At 47.7% G+C, this 25,137-nt stretch overlaps 7 protein-coding genes across 7 annotated transcripts; 2 read left to right on the forward strand and 5 right to left on the reverse strand.

The window, feature by feature from the left end:
* Positions 1 to 201: 201 nt before the first annotated feature.
* Positions 202 to 3,552, forward strand: N7516_003716 (DUF3591 domain-containing protein; the record flags this gene model as incomplete). Its single annotated transcript, XM_057216436.1, has 1 exon — positions 202 to 3,552. The coding sequence occupies one exon, from the start codon at positions 202 to 204 to the stop codon at positions 3,550 to 3,552; it is 3,351 nt and encodes a 1,116-aa protein (XP_057078319.1).
* A 588-nt stretch (positions 3,553 to 4,140) lies between these two features.
* N7516_003717 (uncharacterized protein) lies at positions 4,141 to 7,239 on the reverse strand (the record flags this gene model as incomplete). Its single annotated transcript, XM_057216437.1, has 4 exons — positions 4,141 to 4,872; positions 4,932 to 4,994; positions 5,049 to 6,952; positions 7,005 to 7,239. The coding sequence occupies 4 exons, from the start codon at positions 7,237 to 7,239 to the stop codon at positions 4,141 to 4,143; spliced, it is 2,934 nt and encodes a 977-aa protein (XP_057078320.1).
* A 990-nt stretch (positions 7,240 to 8,229) lies between these two features.
* Positions 8,230 to 9,035, forward strand: N7516_003718 (uncharacterized protein; the record flags this gene model as incomplete). Its single annotated transcript, XM_057216438.1, has 2 exons — positions 8,230 to 8,763; positions 8,868 to 9,035. 2 exons carry the CDS (start codon positions 8,230 to 8,232, stop codon positions 9,033 to 9,035), a joined length of 702 nt encoding a protein of 233 aa, XP_057078321.1.
* A 198-nt stretch (positions 9,036 to 9,233) lies between these two features.
* N7516_003719 (Zn(II)2Cys6 transcription factor) lies at positions 9,234 to 11,719 on the reverse strand (the record flags this gene model as incomplete). The annotated part of the gene is made up of 4 exons (XM_057216439.1): positions 9,234 to 9,278; positions 9,362 to 10,244; positions 10,313 to 10,747; positions 10,800 to 11,719. The coding sequence occupies 4 exons, from the start codon at positions 11,717 to 11,719 to the stop codon at positions 9,234 to 9,236; spliced, it is 2,283 nt and encodes a 760-aa protein (XP_057078322.1).
* Positions 11,720 to 13,120: 1,401 nt separating this feature from the next.
* N7516_003720 (Zn(II)2Cys6 transcription factor domain-containing protein) lies at positions 13,121 to 13,773 on the reverse strand (the record flags this gene model as incomplete). Its single annotated transcript, XM_057216440.1, has 2 exons — positions 13,121 to 13,489; positions 13,597 to 13,773. The coding sequence occupies 2 exons, from the start codon at positions 13,771 to 13,773 to the stop codon at positions 13,121 to 13,123; spliced, it is 546 nt and encodes a 181-aa protein (XP_057078323.1).
* A 1,548-nt stretch (positions 13,774 to 15,321) lies between these two features.
* Positions 15,322 to 15,537, reverse strand: N7516_003721 (uncharacterized protein; the record flags this gene model as incomplete). The annotated part of the gene is made up of 1 exon (XM_057216441.1): positions 15,322 to 15,537. One exon carries the CDS (start codon positions 15,535 to 15,537, stop codon positions 15,322 to 15,324), a length of 216 nt encoding a protein of 71 aa, XP_057078324.1.
* Positions 15,538 to 21,444: 5,907 nt separating this feature from the next.
* Positions 21,445 to 23,794, reverse strand: N7516_003722 (putative sister chromatid separation protein (Src1); the record flags this gene model as incomplete). The annotated part of the gene is made up of 2 exons (XM_057216442.1): positions 21,445 to 22,069; positions 22,215 to 23,794. The coding sequence occupies 2 exons, from the start codon at positions 23,792 to 23,794 to the stop codon at positions 21,445 to 21,447; spliced, it is 2,205 nt and encodes a 734-aa protein (XP_057078325.1).
* Positions 23,795 to 25,137: the final 1,343 nt, after the last annotated feature.

Genomic DNA, 25,137 nt, shown 5'->3' on the forward strand with positions numbered 1-25,137 from the left:
GACTAGAGCCACGGCAAAACCCAATTCAAAATTGCAGACTCTCATAATACCCAGATGTGCATATTCTGAATCGCGTCGTCGCCTTGCCTGGCTCGCGCCTACATTCTTAACCTACGATTTCTCTCACCAACTTGTTAAATCTAACGCTTTCTTCATTTTACAACACTTCTCTCACATTCAACACAAGCGTACTTGCCCATCATGCCTCACGCAACACCGAAGGCCCCGGAGGGCGAGGACGATGTCGATTTCGATGATGTGATGCGACAACTGAACAACTACGAGGATAATGGCCCCTCTCTGGAGTTCTTGTCGCGTGACTTGGAGGTCGGCGAAAAAGCCGACGATGCGATCGACTACGAGGATTTTGAAGACGATGAGCTTCCGGAAGAAGAGGTCGTCGGACGCCCAGCCCCAGCCCTGCCCGCAGTGGATGACAATCAAGATCCTTTCGCGAATCTGGGCTCAGACGATGCCGCTCTTTTCGGAAATGGAGACGATCTCTTCGGTGACCAAGTAGAGGGGGCTCAGGCCCAGGACGACAATCTCGATGATCTTTTTGGCGAAGGTTCTTTTTCGCCGCCTCCTGCTGGACAGGATGATGCTACCCGTGGCCTTTTCGAAGACGAAGAAATGCCCTTGACAGATGCGCCCGTTGACCTACCACCCATCCCGTCAGCCCCGGAACCGCAGCCAGAGCCACCTATGATGGAGGATGATGAATTCCCGGATGATGACAGTATCATGTCGGAAGACATGAATCCCGTCGAACTCCGCGCGTGGAAACTTCAGCAGCAGTTGTTCGCCATGTCAGGCGTTGAGAACCCACCTGCACCGCCTGAGAACCACGAAGAGCTTTTGCATTCCTTGTTTCCTTCGTTCGACCGCAACACTCTTCCACGTTGGCTCGAGTTGATTCCCCACAAGAAAGCCATCTTCATTGGAAAACAGCCGACCAAGCCGCCTAAGCCTGTTTTACCCACGAAAGTAAATATTGAACTGGCGCCTGATCATGAGCGTGCATTCAGAACCGGTCAACCCCTCAAGCGTGGCCTCGATCACGAAACTCATGGCTTGGTGATGATCACACAATCGGACCGCGAAGATGAGGGAGAAGAGGCGGAGGAGGATACAAAGGATGACATGGACCTGGATGATGTGGACGGAGATGAAGTTCTGCCGGGTGGCTTCACCATGCAGGACCTTCGAACGATTTGTGTGGACTGGGATGTTAAGGATGATGTCTCCAGTACTGACTCGGAAGAGAAGCCATTGGCACAAAGAAAAGATGGCACCTTTGATGATGATGAAGCAGATTGGCTCATGGAAACCGAGCTTCCGAACAAGAAACGAAAGACCGGTCCGACTCCGATGGATGTCATTGCTCTATCACATATTGATATTCCCCTATTGGATGATCCGGAACAAGCGACAATGAAAATTGCAAGGAGAGTCACAATTGATCTCAATGATCCGAACATTCTTGTCGACGAATTAAGAGCGGATACCGTCGCAAATAAGCCGAAACACGCCGCTCCTCGCACCAGGGATGAAGTGGACCTGAATCTGACACGCCGTCTCACCCAGCGATACAACATTTCGAATGATCAAGCATACGATATGCTTAAACAGAATCATCAGAACAAGATCCGCAGTACTCTTGGAAACGTGACACTTGAGCACGGTCTGCCCGCCCTGCGTTTGCAGTGGCCCTATTACAAGACTGAGTTAGCCAAGGCTGAAGCTAGATCTTTCCACCGACCTGCTATGGCCTTCCGACCTGGACAAACGTCTTGGTTCAAGAATCCCGTCCAATTAAGACGCAAGCACTTGCGTGGCAAAGATGTGAAAGCTGTTTATGATTCTACAAAGTCATTGTCCATGGGAGACAACTCCAATGTTTTGCTGGTGGAGTATTCGGAGGAGCTGCCCATGACGCTAGCCAACTTTGGAATGTGCAACCGCTTCATCAATTATTACCGGCGAAAGAATATTGACGATCCCACTCGCCCAAGGGCAGATATTGGCGAAACAGTTGTTCTTCTACCCCAGGATAAGAGTCCCTACTCAATCTTTGGCCATGTTGACCCCGGCGAAGTCTCCCCGGCAATCTCAAACTCAATGTACCGAGCACCGCTATTCCCGCATCAATCCAAATCCACGGACTTCCTTGTGGTCCGCAGCACCACTGGATCAGATGGCAGTGCCTACTATTTGCGTAACATCGAAAATTTCTATGTCGCCGGACAGCAATTCCCATCGGTTGACATCCCTGGACCGCACTCGCGCAAGGTGACAACTGTCGCCAAGAATCGCATGAAGATGCTGGTGTATCGCTTGTTGAAGAAGAGCCCGGATGAGCGACTCGCGATCAGCGATGTTACAGCTCACATACCAAACACTACGGATATGCAGAACCGACAGAAGGTCAAGGATTTCCTTCAGCACGACAAAGACACTAAATATTGGAAGCCACTGGATCCAGTTCTGCCTGACCAGGATACAATTCGCTCGTGGGTTCAGCCCGAAGATGTTTGTCTTCTGGAATCCATGCAAATTGGACAGCAGCATCTTCACGACACCGGTTATGGCAACGATGCCGAGACTGGCGGCGAAAACGAAGAAGACGAAGAATTCGAGAGCTTTGAGCAGCAGATGGCTCCCTGGAAGGCAACCCGCAACTTTTTGTTGGCCTCCCAAGGAAAGGCCATGCTGAAGCTTCATGGCGAAGGAGACCCCACCGGCCGTGGCGAGGGCTATAATTTTATCAAAACAAGCATGAAGGGTGGGTTCAAGGCCATCGGTGAAAGTGTTGAGGATAAGCTGGACGCGCAGCGGCTTAAGGAGCTTGGAGGTCACAGCTACAATGTTGCCCGCCAGCAAAAGTCATACGAAACATCCATTCGTCGGATTTGGGATGCCCAAAAAAGCAGCTTGTCTTCTACCATCGAGCATTCCGACCAGGAAAGCGACGTGGACCAAGAAGACGAATACCAAGATCAATTCAACAAACCAACACCCCGATCCGAAGCACCTACACCTGGACCATATCGTCGTGATGATGAGACAACAAGTCAGTTCAGCAAAATGAGTTTCAATAGCCAGCGCGGAAAAGTGTTGCGCATCACCCGCCAGGTCAAGCTAGAAAACGGCGAAATCGTGGAGCAGGAACAACATATTTTCGATCCCCGAGTGATCAGACACTACATCCAACACCGTCACCATAACGAAGCCATGCACACAAAACTGGAATCTCTCCAGCCCACGGGCGATCCAGAAGTCGACGCCCGCAACAGGAAGTTGATCGAAGCTGAGCTCGGCCGTCTCAACCGCAACAAAGAGCGTCGTTTTGCCCGCGAGAAGCAGAAGGGCATTCCTCGTTCTGGCGATCCGGACGGCAAGCCTGCTGGTACTCAGCGCAAGTGCGCCAACTGTGGCCAGGTCGGGCACATCAAAACGAACAAAAAGCTCTGTCCGCTGCTCAATGGTACTATGAAGCCCGAGGATCGTGTCACGGATTCAGCTTTCTCCATGAGTGCGCCGGTTCTGTGAACCCAGGTTGCTTTTTGCCACTAATGCACCTATCTCTTTAATCATTTCCCCCTTCCTATCCATCTACTCTGAACTTGATACCCCCTTGAAAGCTTCTCTGTCATGAATTTGCTCTCCGATACCCTATTTCTTGCCTACCAGATGTGATTAGAGACTATACATAGGCGCTTTCTCCTTGCTGTGTGTATGAATTTCCGAGCGTTGTTTCCCTTTCTGTTGGGTGTTTCGCTTCATCCATCTTCGATGAAGTATCATAGGGAATAGAGTGTATTCAACCTGATGACGATACATTTTGTGCACTGTAGGCTAACATTTTCTATCCATAATAATATATTCATTCCTAAGGATACATAAGAGGGAGAGTGGAGCGAACATTGTAATTCCAAGGAGGGTGAATAGTCACCTATGAGGGAATGAGGCGCTATACAAAATGAAAAGAAGGGTTATATGGATATGCTTGATCCGGTGAAAGGATGGCAGTGTGTCGTGTAAATGGGAATGTAACAATAGCCAACAGGTTTGCTCCAAGTCAAGTCAACCAAGGAGGTAACTCCCCAGTCCACCCGTGGACGGCTTTGCTCTGTATAGTCACGATGTGTACAGGCCAGCCAATTGGCCTCTGGTATAAGGTTGACGCCCTCGCTCTGTGCTGAAAGCCAAAGCAACGTCGTTGGGTCGCCGGTATGTGTACCCCAGAAAAGCGCCCTTTTTGCGAATGTCCAAGACTGTCTTGCTCATCTGTTTGTCCCGAAGGATTTTGTCGCGGGGCCGCTTCTTCTCCTTTTGCTTTTTGGCATCTTTTGCTTGCTCCTGTGCTGTGCGTGGGGTAGCCTCAGCAACTGGCGGCTGAACAGCGTCCTTCGCTGGACTGATTTCTTGATTCTCAGGGATAATCTCATCAGGCTCTTGGTCACCATCCTCCGAGCCACTACCAGCAGCATGCTCGACCTCATCACTGGCCAACTCCCAGTCGTCAAAATATCTAGTGTCCTCCCAGTTCTTGACCCTAGGGATCACTGGTGGTTGGCACATATGAAGATCTTGCCATCGGATACCTCGGAAGAACGGATGAATCTTGATGTCTGTTGCATCGTTGGGGTAAACGTAGTAGCTCGCGATATTTCTATACCGCGCGTCCATGGAGTACATCATTTGAGTTGAGACGGGTCGTCCATTCAGTATATCATTGGCTTGGTACTTCGGAGAACACAGGCGGTATTCGCGCTCTTGGAGCATCCTGATTATCAGATCAATGGCCTCTCGAGAGACTAACTTGTCCGTGGATTTCTCCCGTGGAAATCGCAGAGTTCTCGTGTGTTGCTTGAGAGGTTTTTAGAATGAAATGTTCACTAGAACAAGGGAACAAGGTAGGTACTCACAAGGATCTTGATCTTTGTATCATGGCGATTTTCACAGGCAAAGGGCGTGAAACCATATAGACACTGGAAAACGATGAGGAATTGATACACATATAACAGAAATGTCGAGCGACCTACCTCGTATAGAATGATACCCAAGCTCCACCAGTCGCATCGTCCGTCATACATTTCACCGCGAACGACCTCAGGTGCCATGTATTGACTGGTTCCAACAACACTTTTTGCGAATCTGCGTCGCCCCTTGCTGTTCCTCCAATCCAACAAACCCGTCGAGGATGGCTGATGCACAGTATAATCATCCAGACTGTGCAATTTTATCTCAGGCGGGAGCTCTTTCGCTTCGGCAACCTCTTTCTGATCTTCGGAATCACCCTTGACATCAATGCCAAGTTTCTCCAGCAAACAGTAGCGATGGCTGTTGTAATAAGCTTGATCATGCGACCAGTGCCCATTAAAAGCAAGACCGAAGTCGGAAATTTTCAAATGGCCCGACGCAGAGATTAGGAAGTTATCAGGCTTGACATCGCGATGAATCCAGCAAAGTCGATGTGCCTCCTCGATGCACAATATCATTTCGGCGATGTAAAATCGTGCCCAGTCCTCGCGGAGTATATCTTTGCGGATCAGTAACCCCAAGAAGTCACCACCAACCATGTAATCCATCACAAGATATAGATTGTTGGCATCTTGAAAGCTGGCGATCAAAGGAACAACCCATCGGGAGCTTTCAGAAGCAACGAGGAAATCTCTTTCCGCTCGAATATGGCCTTCCTGGGAGTTGCGGATCATTTCTGACTTTTTGATGACTTTCATGGCGTATACCTCCTTCTTCTCGCCGGTCATATACCTTCGACGGCTTTGTTTGGCACCTTCTACGGCAGACATCAGAGCTCCAAGAGGGTTCGATCTGGGATGGACATTGTTGTTTTTGAGAGCCAACGGGTCATTTTCATGGGAACTCGAATCACAGTCATTCCGTCGAACAAGACGCACAACACCAAAACTTCCTTTCCCGAGTACCTTGATGGCTTTGTATCCTGTGACAGACATGATACTTTCGCTTTGGGTGCAGTATCGATTTGATTTGAGCACACGGCACTGTCGAATATAATCGTTCTCTCCCATGACCCAGTTGTGTCTCGTCATTAAGCGCTCTTCGGGCGTGAGTTCAAACGCATAGATATGGTGCTCTAACTCGAGCTGACGTTGCTGACGGGGATCTTTGTTTTGAAAAATGGAGTTGAAGTATAGCTCCAAGTAAACTTTTGCCACTGATGTCGCTTCCACGGTTTTGATTGACGGTGTTGTCGCATTTAAGTATGTGCCTGAAGCGCTGGCCGCTTCATTGGTCTCAGAGAGAGAGAGCCAATGGACCACTGCAGCTTCGTGTTCATCGTGCAACTTGTTTTTATCCGAGGAAGGGGACGGCCCACCGGACGTGAGTGGAGTCAGTGAAGTTGACTGTCCGCCAGTAGGAGACCTATCACTACTGGGGCTGGTTGATGGGTCTGAGCTATCACTGACACCGTCATTCTGTTCGCTCAGGTCGTCTAGTACTGGAGAACTGACGCGAAGGACACTTGGTCTCGACCGAAGATGTACCCGGCGTATGACAGTGGCGTGGCCAAACGCCAGCGAGATCCTTTGCGAGAAGCGATTGACAAATTTTGAATTCGTTGAACTTGGTTGCTCGGTGGCAGTAGTTGGCAGAGGGTTCTCATTTGTGGCATGTTGCTGCACGTCGTCAACAACAGCCGATTGACTCGTTAACTCACCCTGACTCTCGGGTGACGGTCGTAGGTCGGGAAGAGGCTCAGACAAAGTTTCAACCCCTTCGGTGGAGATTCTGAGTGAAGGAGTGACAGGTATTGGTTCGCTTTGAGGGGATTCGGCTGCAGTCAGATATCCTGGGCTGTCATCGCCGTTACCACTTGGGGAGGATGGGTTTGAGGGGCTTGGGCTTTCGGCGCCGGCCTGTACGGAATAGCAACAATCGGTGTCGGTGCTGAACGCTTTGTTGCCTGTGACGCAGAATCAGTGAATGGTCAGATATAGAAAAACATTACCACTCACTCTTGGATGAACCGCGCAAACCCAGCAACAGTAGAATCTTGGAGCCGCTTCGAGTTAAACGAACCCTAAGCCGATCCTTTCCCGCCCTTGGGATAATTGGCTCTGATGCCGGACTTTCTGTCGTCTCAGAATCAGTTGGAGATGTGTCTGGCTTTCCAGAGACGACGACTTTAGTTGGGATCCAGAGATTGAAAAGACTTCGTCGTGTTGTATCTCTTTTACTGGAGGCTGCCATATTTGCCTCTCAGAATGAATGAGTGATGGATAAAACATCTGTGGGCCTTAACAATATATTGAGTAGATGCATGAAGCATGAAGTATGAAGCATGCAGCTTAGGTGTTTGTAGTGAAGTAGCCATGTTAGGGCTGGCAACTACGCCAAAGGGTAGGTGCCACCGAACGTTCTGTCGGACCTGATGAATCTGATGAATCTGATACATCTCCATATATAAGTTATACATGGCGATCTGGACGACACCAACACCCATGAGATAGGTATTATGCATTCTCGTATCCCCCGTTGCTGTCTATTTATTCAGCCGGGCGTGGCCACGCATGATTTCATTTATCATGTCGGTCCCCAGAGGGAAATCGTGCTCGAAGATGGGCTCCCTGCCCTATAGGGAAGATATGGGCGGCTTCAAATTAAGCCCACTCATCTGAACTTGCAAACTGGTTGACTACTCCAGTCAACACGCACTTTCCGTCCCGGGCTCGAACAGAAACTCGAAACGAGTCTTCACGAGCGCTTCGACTACGGGAATGAACCCGTCCAACACAAGTATCACGCGGGTCAGTTTGATCTCACCTAATAAAATTAGCCTGGTTCCTCACCCCGAGGGCAAAAGATATGATAGTCACCTTCCACTAAGCGATTAGAGATTATCGGAATTGGTACACCGGTGCCTCTAAAGCGGATCGAAATAGTAACACATTCATTAACATATAAAAGTTCACATTTCGGTGAAACATGTTGTCATGCGTAGTGGAGACGATGTGATGGTGGAGAGTGGAGATCCTGGGGATCTTAGAAGTATGTTTTCTATCAGGAGACCGAAGAGAATTTCCAGACCATGATACCTGGTTATTGCCAACCTGCAATGAAGAACTTAACTAACCATTGCTCCTACGCCGACGACCGATACATCATAGACATGAAGATATAAAACATACTGCATCCAGTCTCGGACGGATATTTGAACAGCGGCCCACGTAGAAGCACTCGATGACCGAGTCATGGCCAGAGATCAAACCCCCACAAGAGCCGTTCAGCATGTTGATGCCTCCGAGGGTGACCGGCTTCAACCTCCGGCGCAAGAAATGGATCGATCTCTCAGTCGACCGCATCTCACATATCGAGTGGGACAAAGACGCCTTCGAAAGTCTAGCCACCGACTCTAAATCCAGAGACCTCATTGAAGCACTGGTGACCAACCACGTCGAACTCGAGTACTCCGCCAATCTGATCACCGGCAAAGATAACGGACTTATCTTGCTTCTACACGGTGGTCCAGGAACAGGCAATAAATTGACCGCAGAGAGTGTGGCTGAAATAGACGAGAGACCCCTCTATCGAGTCAAATGCGGTGACGTCGGAATCAAGCCAGAGGAGGTGGAGAAGTATCTCGAGTCCGTGCTACACCTGGGCAAGATCTTCGAGCAGCGTGGTCTGGAATATCTGAACTGGAATGCGCTCGTATCGGCATTCCTACGCGTGATGGAATATTTCGAGAGAATCCTGATCCTGACCATCAACCGCGTAAGTACCTTCGATGAGGCGTTCAAATCGCGCATTCAGTTGGCACTGCACTATCCCCCCTCGGCGAGGGGCAGAGATGATCCATTTGGCAAACTTTTATCAAGCGCCTGGACGGGTTTGACGAAGAGGCTGTTGATGTTGAAAACCTTATGGGGAGCTTGGATGTACTTCAAAAGAAGAAATTGAATGGTAGGCAAACTCGGAATGCCATCACCACTGCGCGGCGGAATGGAAAAGGGAGCTTCTCACGTATCGTCACCTCAAAGATGTGATTGAGGTGTCTGCAAGATTTGATGGCTACTCGGAGAATATTCACCGCGGTGGTCTCATGCAGGCTTGAGTGCCACCGAATCAAAATTGACGGCTGGATAGCGTTGAGGGAAGAATGGCCAGAGTGTGGAACCGTAGCGGGATATTTGCAATTGAATGCGATTTGGCTTTGTAACTGGGAAGATACATGTATCCTGTGCTTAAAAGTTAAACGTAGAAGGGTCATTAGGGGGATTAGAAAAGGCCTAGAACAAAGCGTTAGCATAGGGTGTGTATAAGCGAGCAGCATTCCGTACTCGTAACTCGTCAAGAAAAGCATAATACATACCCATGAGTCAAGTTGAGCCCACCATATCGATCCCTCGAGACTCTCAAGTAAGCCTGCATCGTCTCCCGTATTCATACCTAAATCGGTTGGTGGCATCATGAAATCAGCCGCCTGGGTGTCATAGAGAACCGATTTTACATTCGCATTTTGTGAACCCTCTCCCAAAACATAAAGAGTATCATTTCCACTAGAAGGATAGGCCCGAGTCTCAGTAGAGACCCCATTGGACCCAGTCTGCCGATGAACCTCCTGTCTCAACTCCTCCAGAATGATCCCGTAACGGCGACTCGGACAGTTCTTACGCGTGGCCTCAACAAGGTGTTGTTGGCAAGACTCAGCGAGAGAAAAAAGCTGGCGTAATTTATCTCGGTCATTGGGACTTCCGACCGGAGAGACAGAGACAGAGCTAGATCCGCCCAAGGACTTACGGTGCTGTTGGATGGTATGGATGTAAATGACCAAAACAGCACAGAAGCACACATAGTGCGTGAACCAGAAGGACTGGATTAGCACACCTTGATGCGCGAGGCCATCGGTTATTGTCATGATGTCCTCGGCAGCCTGGATGCATTTCTGGACGTGCGAGCTGACCATCGGATGCGGGACTTTCGGTCTGCGGCTGAGGTCTGTGAAATCGTTTAAGAGGAATGAGCGGGTGACGTGCATCATAGCGTGGGAGTAGGCAAGTTGGAGGACTTGGCTTTGGCGGCAGAGGGGTGGGATTAAACTAGTTGGGTGAACACTGTTGAATATGGGTGGGACGGTTTCTTTCCATTTTTCGAGTTCAGAGGTTAGGCGGATTGCGGTCTCGATGGGGGAATCTCGAGAGTGTGTGTTTATGCTATATAGCTGACGGGATATATCGCCCAGAATACGACCGAGTCTGGGATCGGTGTTAGGTGCCCAGATATACTATATGAGCATATGTACAGGGTAGGTAGAGAGACTCACCGGTAATGGAGAACAGAGGCAATCATCATGCTGTCTGTTGATCCTGTTCTCCGCGTCGGATCTTCTTCCAGTAAATCTTCGTCGTTCGTCTCTTCCGGTAGTTCTTGGTCGATGTCCTCGTCGTGAAGTAATCGAGGTCTTCCGAACATAATGCTTAGGTATTTGTCTAGAGTATATACACTCCAGAAGATGCGTCTGCGGAGCTCTAATTCTAGATGCGAGCACCCGTTATTCGAGGCTTTGGCTGGCCCCTTCCTGTGTAATCCAAGTGCAGTCACAATCTGCATTGTCGTGCCGAATGAGTACCAGCATTCATTGGCCCGTGATGACGACAGCAGATATAGGCATTGGCCTAGCCGGGCCTGGATGGTTTCCAGTCGCGGCGGTCCTGACTCGAGAGAGGACATGTATTTCGATGCTGCGTACCAGCGCTCACTATAATCTATCAGTTAGGCTCTTTTTCTGACAATATTGAGAGATTACTAACCTTTCTAACCTTTCACCCCGCCCACCAGGCATTCCCCCAGGTCTCATTTCCACATACAAAGTACTCACGGCAATGATCATGAGAACAATAGCAGTCCGGGCAACCATATTTCCCACAGGGAGATTCGAGAGGCCGATGTTATTTTGGTAAACCTGTCTAGTCCAGTCTTCCACATTGCCCCTGTGCACAAACCGATAAGTCACCATAGAGTAATCGAAGTAAATTCCCACCAGCTCCAGCGCCTTCTCCAGAGACGGGAGGGTAAACTCTGCCTCCTGGGGATTGGAGTAAGGCTTATCACCAAACATAAAAACGGCTGTATTCCGCGAGGACTCATTTTGGAGTTCATCCGGATAGTGCGTCGTTTCATCTTGATGCAGACGGCTCCATACACGATTGATAAACGACACACCGGATGAAGGGCCGAGGTAATTACCCTCAAAGTCCGTTGATCCTGGCTCCGGTGAATTCCGTGATGATAACACATGCTGGTACTGGTTTTTGTTTTTATTTGGGGCTGAAAGTAGATTGTCGTTTACAGTCGAGTCCCGAGAATTGCCTTGTAAACTGGGGCTGGACGTGAGTCCATCCCCATCCTCAAATGCACGACGCCCAGTCGGAGTCGAAAGTGGACTCGGTGATGCAGGGAGAGGGTCTGGTGGTAGGCCCCGAGAGTATGCAGCGTTGTACCTGCATGGCAGCGACAATCGTGTACATCGTGTGCATGGTAAAGTACCAGTGCATCGGGTTTTCTTTACTTTGCACGAGTCACAGGCTCTGGTGATTTTCTGGCGGTGTATAACACCGTTTTTTAATGTGTCGGAGGCTTTCCTCTTGTTAGACACGGGCTCCGTTGAAGTTGTTTCATTTAATTTGATCGCGGGCCGAGGAGATCGCATGGCAACGCTAGTGGTTGTCATAACGAGATCGGCAAGACAAGCCGAGCCAGGTAATTAATTCCCGAGTAATATCGAAAGGAGATGACCTCGAAGTACCTAGGTAGAGGAGAGGAGAAGTATCCGGGGAAGAGGGGGAAAATGGAAAAGCACAGGATCTCGGCCAAGTCTCCGGTCGGCGCGGGGATGCCTCCACCTCCCCGGATTCTTGCCTGAGGAGAGTACACTGTGTACACTTTATATTGGAAGTATATATATGAGTTAATCTACGCAAGCTACGATTATCAAGAAAAATCAAGGGAAAGTCGGACTTTCACCGGATAGAGGGCTGTTTACTGAAGTGACGATATAGACATCGTCCAACGAGATCACCCATTTGCTCTCTGTAGCTACAAGTCGAAAATCATTTTTATATGGTCCCCCTTAAGGAAATTTACCATAGGTTAGTATATCATATTAACTTGTTGGAGAAGCACAACTGACACTGACATCATGTCCATGGTATTGATAGGAGCAGAGGAAGAACATGCTCAACAAATGATAGTGCGATCGGCTACCCATATACCCCTACGGGTGTTATTACAGGAATCCAATATCATCCTGAAACGAAATTCGCCGACGCTAACAGAGAGGAGCCTCGATCCGCACGAAAGGACAACCGGTGCACATTATAGACCGAAGGAGCATGTAGTATGATTTCAGTGACCGATATGAAGTTGAGATGAAGTCGAGTCATATATCCGTCAAAGAAGAAATGTGGATAAAGGCCCTGCGCTAGGAAGGATATTCATTGCACGATGGTTGCTGTTGGAAGAATATCTGCCAAGAGCTTGATTTTGTGATGCCAAAGTCAATATATATATAAAAAGAAAAACAGATCCCACTTGCTCCGAACCCACAAACACCGGTGTAACTCCAACCCGAGAAACAAAGTCCGAATGTGACAAGCTAGAACGGGGTATCTCTGGGTATCACTTCTGTCAAGGTACGGACCTTCCGCAATGTTGCAAGATTCTAAAGCCCCTAGTTCCGGGATGGCAAAGAATATTTGCAAAAAAAAAAAAGAAAGAAAGGAAAAAGGAAATATAATGCTAGGGATCGGGTAAGAGAATAGGAACAGTCTGGTTTCTTGCGAGATCTCAATCTGTCTCGAGATATGGCAATAAACATGAAGATGGAGCCGGCCACACAGCTAGATGAGGGATGATGTGACGGTTCTCTGAATGATCTGCTCCATCTCAAAGAGAAACGCGACAAGAATAACAGCTATAAAGGAAACGCTATGAAACAACCAGGTTCGTTTGGTCGTTCGAGGATTTGAGATCGAGAAGATTTGGCGGGGAGGATTCGGAGGAGACCGGGGTAAGCGCAGGCATGTATTCGTGCAGAGATGCGTAAATGCTCGAAGAGAGATTGGGTTGTAATTCAGCGAGGAGGATTGAAGTAATTGCCCATTTGATTGTTGGGAGTGATGTTTAGGTTCAGGTTCACATTGAAGTCGCGCACGCCTGAATGTTGGGGGCTGGATTGATTCTCGTCTTCCAAGATACTGTTGAGGAGATCTCGAATCTCTCCAGGGGTTGCTCCCGATCGTATGGTACTGACGATTGATTGCACCGTCGCGCCGTCACCATCTCGGATGAGCCCGATGAGATCGTCCACAAATGACCGGAAATGGTCCAATTGGTCCTGGACTCTCTTGGCGGAGGCCTTACGGCGTCTGTCGGCGGCTTCATCGAAGACACATTCGCGGGCGTGGGTTGAGCATTCGGTGCAATGAGGAGGGCCGGTACACTAACAGGATAATAAAAAAGAGCATGTCAGATTGATTGAAGTACAGATTAGGTGAGATAAAAGGGGAGAGATAGCAAGGGAAAATAGGAAACGCAGTGGATATGTACCCTGGTCCGCCGTTTTTGACACTCTGTACACGCCGTCGATGCTCGCCTCATTCGTTTTTCTTCTGGTGCACTCCCGCCAGCAGGGCTCCCTGCTCCCTCTCCCCCATCCCCGCTCCCTCCGAGTAGCCTGGTGCGAGGCGCAAGAGGCCTATAGCCCCGGGGTACTTGTTCACTCATCAAGTCTGCGCACAAAAATAAAACAAAATGATGAATAACAAATCAGAAACCCAACTCTCTGTCTTCCCAACCACCATTTGAAAGCATGATAATCAAGCAAATCACGTGGAAGATGGAAAGGTCATAGGGAAAGGTATAGAATGGAGAAAGAGAGAAGGCACCCTGGGGCCGCGCTAGACCTATGGAGCGAATTCTGCACTTGTGCGCTGCCTAGATTAGAAGGACATGAGGGTAAAGTGGGGGGGAAGGAAAGAGAGATAATCAGCAAAAAGACGAAAATAATAAGAAAATCTCTGAAAATAACAGGGAAATAACGGGTAAAGAGATTGGAGAAAAATAGAAAAAATAAAAATAAAAAATAACAGCAAAAAGAAAAACAGGGAAAAGCGAGACAGAGAGAGAGAGAGAGAGTGAGGGATCGAGAATTGAGTGGCGGATGTGGGCCTTCAGGCATGTCCAAAGGATCGAACTATTGGAGAGGCTCCAGGAATAATACTTGAAATACTTGATTTAACATACCATTTATGAATTAGAAAATAAAAGAAGAAAATATATAGTTAACTAGTTATAGCTATACATACATACATAACTAGTTACATACGTAGCATACAACACACATAACTATTACCGGCCTGGCACTCGAGACCTTCTTTCCATTTTCCATTTTAGTGCTCACCTCTTGCCGCTTTTTGATCACCCGAGTAAAACCGAGCACGTCCCTGACATCGGGAGTACCCTGACTGGTGATCACGGGCCATTATATAATCAACGTGATCTGCCCGGAGCATCACCTGATCCACTTACTGATCATCATCTGAGCAGTTCTCTATATGTATAGATAAGCAGCTAAGTAAGCTAGCTATATTAATAAAATGCGACACGCTAATCCTATCACGTATAACCCTGTCTATTTAGATCGCCTATCAAAAAAAAAAAGCACTAGTTAGTTAGCGCAGTTAAGTTACGTGACCGTTTATTCTAGCGGTCTTGATCCTATCTACAACATAGGTGAAAAAATTTGTGGTAGGGCTATTTAATTAACCTATCATTTTCTATTTCGGTCCATACTGCTAGGAATACCCTCGGGATACTTCGCATACTAGCCCGGCGATCCCCTAATCGGGCTTTGCACTACTACTAGGGCGAGGGTAATTAGATGAATTTCCTTAAAGGTTAGAGGCCTACCCTATATCAAGGCAACTAGAGTAATGAGTATTCAGAAGGTAACGACGATAAACTACTTCTCTCGCTAATAAGCGTATAATATCATATCTTTCGCGCTATTGCTAAGTAGGTCGTAAACCGAATAGCTTTAGGTCCGTTATTATATAATTAACGGAGAACTTACTTATATACCTCGCGGAACTTAAGTCGGATCTCTTCTCGCTGCGGAAACCAGTAACTCCAGAACTTTTGTATATCGAGGGACTCGCCTTGCGCCTTTTCCCATATCACATATGTGATAAACCCACCAGGGACGATATCGTCTTCGTCTTGTTGGTCACACTGATATCCAAGGAGCCGAGGAATAACATCGCAACCTTTCTCTTAGGGGGACTTGAGAGTGGTAAGCTCTGTAGGCTCATAGGACTTAACAGCCTGTGTGGCCCGGATTGAAGCCTTCTTAAACTCGGTGCCGGCAATAGGTACTTGCTTATACACTCGCATAAATGCAAGTGTATTGCTAGAGCCAACGGGGTGACAAAGAAACTTCTCAGTCACGCATGCTGGGCCAAGGCCACTAGTGACATTCTGCTGACTCATAGTAATAGTACGCTCCTGTAATTTGCTAACGATTGCCCATCTCGAAGGGCCAACGTCAACAATGAGAAGGACTACGGGCACACTTTTTTTGCTTGCGGCACACTTTCCACTAAACTACTTTGGGTATTTCTCCCGCTGGCCACAGTTTTTAACTACCCAGTGTTATTTATTATGGTATCGCCATAGTAAAAAACACAGCCCCTAAATCACCCCAGCCACATAGTACTTCCATGATCTGCTCTATGATCCGCTCTATACTCGGCCCTATATTAATTCCCCATAATAATACTCCTATAATCATGCCTCCATTAAATCACATGATCTGGATAGGGCTAATTGTTAGAGTTAATCGAGCCTTAGCACCCATAATAATGCACCATACTAATGCACCCATTAAATCACGTGATCATGATACCTTTACATAGTGCCAGGTATAGATCACGTGATCATAGTGCCTTTACATGGTGCTAGGTACAAGTCACGTGATTATAGTGCTAGGTATAGATCACGTGATTATGGCAGGCTAGGGTTAAGCGAGCCTTGGCACCCACAATAAAATCTCTGCATGCTAATTGTCGTCCATTAATTCTGATCTCCCATTGTAAAAGCTTCATTATTATATTCTATTTTTCTCTCCATTTTAATTTAATGAAAACGTCAAATAAGGCTCGATTAACTCTAACAATTAGCCCTATCTAGATCATATGATTTAATGGAGGCATGATTATAGGAGCATCATTATGGGGAATTAATATAGGGCCGAGTATAGAGCGGATCATAGAGCAGATCATGGAAGTACTATGTGGCTGGGGTGATTTAGGGGCTGTGTTTTTTACTATGGCGATACCATAATAAATAACACTGGGTAGTTAAAAACTGTGGCCAGCGGGAGAAATACCCAAAGTAGTTTAGTGGAAAGTGTGCCGCAAGCAAAAAAAGTGTGCCCGTAGTCTTTCTCGTCAACAATATCCAATGGACCAAGGGCGATCCTGGTGATTGGGCGGGAGTGACCGTGGTCCCCTCAGGATGAGTGAGGGAGTCGGGTGACGGTGATGACATTATGGTGATAATTGATGAAATCTGAGATGTGAAAAGGAGATGACAATTAGAAAGTAGTAGGAGGTATTTAACTATGGTGAACCTGGAAATTTGGTATTGTGGGGCTATCATGTGACTAAAGCATTATAAGTGGCCGAGCGGGCCGCAGCATTACCTTCCGAAGACAAATCTTAATTTGAGGACCGATAATGATATAACAGAAATCAGATGTATGGCGAGCGTACTGGTAAATTCTCTATCTCACTAAAAACAAGAATGGTCTGTATTTATCTGGTCAGAACAAATTAGCAAGCAAATGCATGATAAAAGAGTCACATGTTTACATGGTAAAAAGACACATTTCAACCCGCCAAGAAAGTAGGGCTCTAGTGAGGGCAATGGAATATGCTCTATGGATTGAAGACTAAGAGAAGAGGAAGAGCAACATACTATATATCGAGCAAGTATCTCTATATTGTTAGATGAGTCGATAGATATACGGATCATATTGACCCGGGTCTTGTAGTCAGATGTAGTAGGAAACGAGCAATACTAACTAACAGGTTAGTGGCTTAGTTAAATGATCCCTAATCATATAGAAAGCCAGCTGAAATATAGGCACATGGATGTCGAACCATTAGAAGACAGAAGGAAATAATACCATAGAGTTCTCCGCTCCTTCCTATGCTCCTTCGTTATAACGTATTTTCTTGATAAGATATAGTGCTCCAAAAAATAAGGGTGGCAGCAATACTATCATAGTATAAACAACCCTGTGGGGCTAAGGTATAGTCTGCAGTGAGCTGAGTAATCAGAGAGCATCCATGGATGAGCATCAGTCATTCTGCACGTGACCGCACTGAGCATGATCGCTGATCTGAGCCCGTGCTGACATCTACTCAGTGAGCCTGAGCATGAGCACCCTCACAAAAGCGGCGACAGACCAAAGAGGAAAGCCCCACACGCCAGGGAAAATCCGGTATGTATAGACACATACATATAAACCTATATATTTAATGCAAATCAAATAGTCGAAATGGAGTTAAAATAGCAGCAATTACCGGAGTTAATAGTCATGTATATACTTTTTCTAATACTTTCTCTGTTCATATTGTCATTCATAGCTTGACATACCCGTCTAATCCTATCCATAACCCTAATCCGTCGACACGGAGTTATTTTCCGGGGTAAATGATAGGCTCAACCAACTTCGAAACATGAAATCATCGCCAGAATTTGAACCTTTGATAATTCCATATATCACTTACATTGAACAGGTTAATATAAAATCAGTTTTATTCCCAGTCTTTTTTTCTTCCTAGGTTCCCCTTTCCGTGTCAATTGGGGGGAAGGGGGGAAGAAAAAAGAAAAAGAAAAAGAAAAAGAAAAAGAAAAAGAAAGCAGGTCTATGTATGTTGTATGTGCTTCAGCCGATCCCTGACATTCTCGGTTCACTTTGTCGACCAGGAGATCTAGAGTGTGATGCAACCTCTTTCTTTTTTCTCGAAAGAATCTCATACCATACTCCCATAGCTTTATGTGCAAGGCTCCAGGAGATGACTCCAGTTTTCCCTACAACATACACGCCGATATAACTAACTACGTAGTAGGTATCCATACATGGAAACCACCTAATAGTGCAGTGGAACGTGCAACCCCCACCGGGCGAGTTGTCACATCCCCACTATGGCAGAACCAAAGACACACAAGTCGCTAAACCAGTGACCATGTCCCTCTCAGCATATTAACTCAAAACTATAATTTCTGACATTCTAACCTCCCTGTTACACCGTTCTAGGATCAACTCTCGTCTAGACCGCCAATTAACAAGAAGTGAAGAATCTATCTAATTACCCTCAAGTAGTTATAAAGTGGCTTGATATTGGCTGGAAAATTCATCCTCAAGTGTCGAGTAACATCCATCGAGCTAACGAGAGGAATGACACTATACACAACATATGTATGGCTCTAACTTCTCGCCTCTCGGCTGCTCTTCGGGCTTGCTCTACCACGGGTTGTCCGCAGCCACCAACAGATTCTTGCCCCTTGATTACCCCATTTCCATGGATCAACTCTGTCCGGTGTACGAAGTATATGCAGTCCCATCTTCCTATCTGGGTGAAGATTCTGTGCATGAAATGGATATCCTTCAAAGTTCTGATGGAGTACATGCATCCATGGATGCAATTTCAACCGATTTCAACCGAAATTACTTGTGGGTATCCCAAGACGAAGTGGGACAAGGCAATCCAAATACGGACCAGTAGGCCAAAACACGACATTGTCCTGATAAATTTGACAGGTGGGCCACAATCCAACGCTCTGACTGGTGTTGGCGAAGCGTTCTATTATCCGTTTTGAGAAGAGGCAATCTCGATATCCTCATCTTGTTCCTGACTTGGTTTCGCAATACACGACATGGTCTTTAACGCTTAACATTTATGTACTCTTTTTTTTAAGGAAAAAAAAAAAAAAAAAAAAAACAAGACGAAGAGATCTACAAAGTACAAGTCCGTCACCGCAGTTTTGGACGAGGCTGTTACGTTTGACATCAATGATTCCCCCGGGAGAATACTTCCGTACCATACGCTGTACCGAGAAAACCTTGAAAGATTCCAAGAAGAAGGCTTTCGCATCTTTCTTATTGGCCAATTCAACCATGACTCAGATATCGAAGGGTTCTCAGCATCTGCGGAGAGGTGGAAGAACCCTCCGCTGGTCATCACATCTCGTCTATAATATATTAGACTCAGGGCCTTACTCGGCATAAGCGAGTCGAAGTACAATATAATACACGCATCTCTACAATCTCTGCAACATAACCTATATCAATAACTACATATCACACAATTCTCCATCTTCTCTTTACAAATATCTCCACTATTCCAGTCCCCGTGCTTCTACCATGCACAGTTCTTGCGCCCGTTCACCGATCTTCGGCGCCACAACGCTACGTGGCCCCTATGTTACCGTACAACTCCCAATTATTCAGGTATAATCCTGCCTACTCCATGGGACTACCTACGGCAATGCAAGGAAGAAATCCTTCCCGTGTTTCCCTAGAGCAAGCAGTGATCATCCGCACTATACCTACTAGATCGTTACAAGTTGCCCTAACCGTATCTCAGCACTAAGGGTAGCGGGGCCGGAGAATGCAAACGCAATCTTGTGGAAAAAAAAGGTGGAAAAAAAAAACCCCCGAAAATCTAAGACCATACGGAGCAACTGGATACGGCGTACGGATACTGACCATATGTATCCACCCCATTTCCCCCCTCAGCACTCCTTGATAGGATTGCCTCTCTTGGACGACGCTCAAGAAGCGGTCAATGTTGGAATTCGCCACGAGAGTCCTCTTAGGGCTATCTTACCTTCCCTATGTAGAGTAGGTACTTTTGCGCCAGCCACACCCGTATGTACTCCGTACACCAAGCACACAAAAGCAGTCCCATCTCCCAAGGAAACCTTTCCCTGCGAGCAAAGATAGGAGCTGGTTGGCTGACCGTGCAGGAATGCATTCCAGGGTTCCTTCCAAGGGTTTTACCGCGGCATCTGATAATCTGCATGTATCACTTAACTTCCCCCCTTCCTAATTCGTCATTGCTGCTTGGGACTACGAATCGCACATCTGTAGATAGATCCTTCAACCACCGTAGTGGTAGACACTAATGTGATTCCAAATTACCGTATCTTTGATATATGTGACTCGCGCGGCTTACAGTAGCTTACAGGATCTTCCAACAACACATTTGATTGGATACTCATATCAAACAGTCTTGGAGCCCCGCCCTGATGACGCTACTACCAATACCAACTGCGCAACCAACAATTCTTATAGAGCTAAACGCAAAAAGATAAAAGCAAAGGAACATCCTGAACACACACAAACTCCACACGAACTGGTGTATTATCTAGCCCGTTGGTGCGAACAAAAGCACACACGGGTACTCAGGATCCGAAACCGACAGGGGTGTTGATTGATCAGCTCAATACGTTGGGCATCAAAGAACGGGGACGGAGACGGTCAAGAACGGGAGCGAGAACCCTTTTAGCGAGATGCAGATTGACTTCGAACCTGTAGACTGGCTGTAGAGTGCTTGATTAAGTGGGATGTTTAAAGGAAAGTTAAATTATTTTATTCTTATCTGAATAGAGCAGATAGACTTGTTTGGATTGGTCACATAGTAGAATGAGCTTACCAATGCCGTTCGTCCGACATGGCTGTTAACCGTGCACATAAGCACATAAGCACCACCGGGGAAATAGTGTGGATCTTGATCTTCACGATTGGGCTGGTATTGTCTGGGTTATCGAGTTGATACACGATACAGGACTGTACGCATTAGGAGCAAGTGAATATGTACGGCGTACATTCCCCTGAATTATGTGTACTCACCTGCAGGAGAACCCCTCTGGTTCCATCGGTGTGATAGCAGTTATATAGTTAGATACATGTACCGATGGGGTAACTATGTGGCATACATACGTGCTATTTTACTCTGCAGGACCTCGGGTTCGGCTTGGCATTGGCACAGGCAAAATCCAAGAATGATTCCAGGACTACATTGTCTTGTATATCGTGCGCAAACCAGCACAAGGACGAATATTGGTTTTCAGAAAAGACGAAGTGGATTAGAATGGGTAATGGAATTTGTATGGACAGGAAATAATATGTACTGATGAATGAAGTAGGCGAAGGAAGCAAGAAATAAATAAAGTGAGTAAAAAAAGACAATGAAACCCCCGGGCAACAAGAGCCATATCGCATACCCCAGGGAAGAAACGCGGGTGGGATATCAAAAAGAACACAGTCACAGCTGAGCTGCGTGCATGAATACCAAAGTTATTCCCTAGACAGTAGGATGAGAATCAATAAATCGGACGGCCCTCGTCCCAGCGGCGAGATTCCCTCGGACTAGAAATAGGCTCGGGTTGACTTTCACCCGCAGGGGTGTGAGGACTTGACACGATGTTACCGGATGTAGAAGGGATAGAGAATCGTGAACTCTCACGGCGGCCAATATGTTCCGCCTCACCGACAGCATTGATCCCACCGATCCACTCCCAGACTCGAGAAACATCACCGCTACGTCCTTCTCGCACAGAAGCGCGGACGTTAGCGTTGCCCTCGACAAAGCTGCGGACCCGTCGCCAGAGCTCCTCGCGACGCTTGCCCTGGAGTTCAAAGCGGAGGACGTCATCGCGGAGCTGACCGATGGCAATATAAGGTTCTTTGGCATCGCCGCGGGCATACAGTGCAGCCTGCGTAGATAGCCGATCAAGGGTTGTAGCTACTAATTCAGGCACGCGAGCAATGTCAGACCGACGTGCGAGGACACGCGCACGAGCGTACACAAGGAGGCCAATGGCCATTATTAGAAGTGAAATAGGGAGTCGATACGCGAGGAGAGCGAGTCGGAAGTGGCGGCGGACGGCGCATGCGAGTGGGAGCCGTGCAATGGAGGTAGATGAGAGGATGAGGATGTCGGAATTTCTGTGATTGCGAACACGTCTCTGTCAGTTCCGGTACCCAATGTCAGACCAGATCTTTATAAGAAATGCCGCTGGATGTGGGAGTCCAGAGCGATGAGCGTAGTCAAGGAGACACGATAATTCCTCCTAGGGTGGGGGAAACTTACTGCTTGGTTTTGCTGATAACTTCATCTTTGCCGAGGACATCGCCAATGGCGCCCTTCCACAGCTCATCAAACTCGGTGTCACTCAAGCCCTTGCGGCGTTTCTTGGCCACCTCTTCCCTCAACTCCGGCTCGCTGATGTCTGGAGATCTGGCGCCCTTGCCATCCTCCTTCAGCTGACCGCATTCCCACTTTGCCCGGCGTTCACGAAGTTCCTCGACAGCTTTATCAGCAACAGCCTTCACGCGGCGCTCTTTTTCACTGTCGGGTTCACATGTTGGTGGCAATGGCACCAGGCCCCCGAGGGCGAGAGGATGCGGCTTCAGAAGGAAATCATTTTCGCAGCGGACTTCAAAGTCCGGGTAGCAGAAGGCGTGGCTTGGGCACGGCTCGCACCGAGGCTCCAGAACATTCGCCCATTCAGGAACCTTGGTCTCTGCCAAAGACCAGGTGGGCTTTCCCAGGCCGCAATATCCGATCTCAAGCTTTTCTTTGCGCCACCAGGTACCAAAACTGCCGGCTAGTGAAAGGATGACCACCCAAGGGGCCAAGCGGCTGAGGGTTCCTTGCTTTTGGGGCCGTCGCCTAGGCTGAATTTGTTGCGAGTAGTGATCATTCTCCATAGACATAGCGAGCTGTTCCTCAGGCGTGAATTCTTCACCTGCCTCAATTTCGCTTTCTTCGTCATCATCGGATTCCTCCGCCTCCTCCTCGGGCTCCTCCTGTGGAGGCATCAACCGGGAGGCAAAATCAAACGAATCCCGCTTTGGTGGCTGGAATCCATCGTCGTGTTGAATGTTAGATGGGGTTGCTGATTTCCGTGACCTGAGTCCGCGGCCCCGAGCTGGGCTGTCGGTGGATAAGCGTGAAACGCTCTTCCGCTTACCATCAAAGCTCATCCTTGCGCTTTTAGGAGCCTCGGGGCTTCCACTCTGGAAAGGGTTGTCATCCGTAAACGTGCTCGTTCTCTGATCGTGTAATTCTGACTTGACACCAATAGGAGTGTATTCATCCACTTCTGTCGAGGGGAGGACCTCACTCCGTCCGACCTTTCTAGCTGTAGATTTGCGAGGAGTAGGACGGGTAGCAGCGACTGGAGTAGCCAGTGTGTCGTCGCCGGTTTCCGTGTCAGATGTGCGGGCGTGTTTGCCCACTGAGCGAGCAACGCTCGTGCGCTTTGTGTTTCTGACAGGCGTGGCAGGGCCGAGACCATCATCGGTATCTACCGTTGAGTGACGGGTGCTTCTTCGCGATGTACCTCGCTCGCTTCTTCTTGTGGATCCAACTGTTGAGGGTGTGGGCGGAGGAGGCATCGACTCTCTGTCGTTCGCGTCGCTAGCCACTGATGTCGACCGACTGCTCATGTCTGTAATTCCCATACTAGTTCGTCGAACCGTGTCGCGGTCGCGCAAGAGCTTTCTGGCTTGCGGAATGACTTCATCTTCAAGGATACCAATCAGTTGAGCCTTCTTTGCCGAGGCAGGGTATGGAATATCGTGGCTGACGAGGATGGAGCGGAGACGAGGGACAGTGAGAGAGTTCAGATCGAAATCTGGATGGAGGTATTCCAGTTCATCAGCCATTTTGTGTGGCGTGCAATGTGCGATGTGCGATGCGGTGGCCTAATTAATGTGCGAACACCCCGACCGACCGAGATTGGTAGTCTAGAGGGATTTTTGTTTCAGGTGGACACCGAACTTGTAGCACGGTGCGTGGCTAGACGAGATTGCAATATGTGAAATGCCACCGATCGCTCCCTTTTTCGAATTTTAACTGGGGTAGGAGAAGTGTTGTTTTTTTTTTTTTGGTCGAGCTGTTAATTACGCCAGACCTGGTTCGATCATTCGTTCAGTTCGTAGCCAGGGCAACAGGCGGGGCGCGAAAACCGGCCGATGTTGGGACTGACGATTTGAACGATGTAAATGTTGGTAATAAAGCAGAAAGCCAAGAAACAGATGTCTCTCGGTTTATTTCCTGGCTTGGGTTCGGTTTACCAGATGAAGGGGTGTGAGCAGACCAAGAAAGAAGGAAACAAGGACGATGACGATGACGCGTGAATAAACAATGACACGTGACCTGTCAAATGTGATGTTGATGCCTCAGGCCAGTAACTATGATTATCCCAGTACTTAACACCAAAGACAAAAAGAACTACCTACCTTGGGGACAAAGACTTTTCTCTGAAGACAGATATTGTTAAATTTTGGCTACTATAGATGTTAGTTAGAGCTTACTATGTATGTAACCATCTACCTAGGCACATATGTACTTGACTATAGTTATAGAGCCTTCCATAGCCAAGGTTGCATGAATATTACTAATTTTACTAATTAGTCTCGCAGAAAATCGGGGATGGGAGTATTCCTACTTCGTATATCATAGCCTACATACTCCGCACATACAAAATATGTAGGTATACGTGTACATAAAGCAACATTCTCCTCTTTTTCCTTCTGCATCCCTAGAATATGGCCACGTGATTAGATGTGATATTCCACAGGTCCCACTTTCACGTCGATCTCTGCCAAGACCAAGTACTAGTATGTATTTGATCAACTGGATCGTACTCCATTCTCCTGCCAGTAGCCCGTGTTAGCAACATACACAAGAAGCTAACTCCAATGTCTATGAGTTACAAGCCATGCTACTATTGTCTTCTTAGCTCAAGACTCCTCTGGAGTCTACCTTACCCACCAAGTCTCCGACTTAAGATACCTCCATGCCACCCGTAAGAGTGTCCCCAACCCCCTCCAACCTAAGTCGAGTCACTAATACAGGTTATCTTGACAAGTTCGCCTTTCCCCGGGGATGGACCACGAATCCTCCGGGTGGCGTATTTCAAAAAGCGTGGGCCAACTATTCGTGTTAAGAATCAAACAAGATGACAAGGAAAAAAAGAGCCATAAAAGTATAATATAGACTGTAA

The sequence above is a fragment of the Penicillium verrucosum genome, assembly GCF_028828655.1.
Source record: "Penicillium verrucosum strain IBT 35672 chromosome Unknown utg000001l_segment0_segment0, whole genome shotgun sequence".
Classification (NCBI taxonomy): domain Eukaryota; kingdom Fungi; phylum Ascomycota; class Eurotiomycetes; order Eurotiales; family Aspergillaceae; genus Penicillium; species Penicillium verrucosum.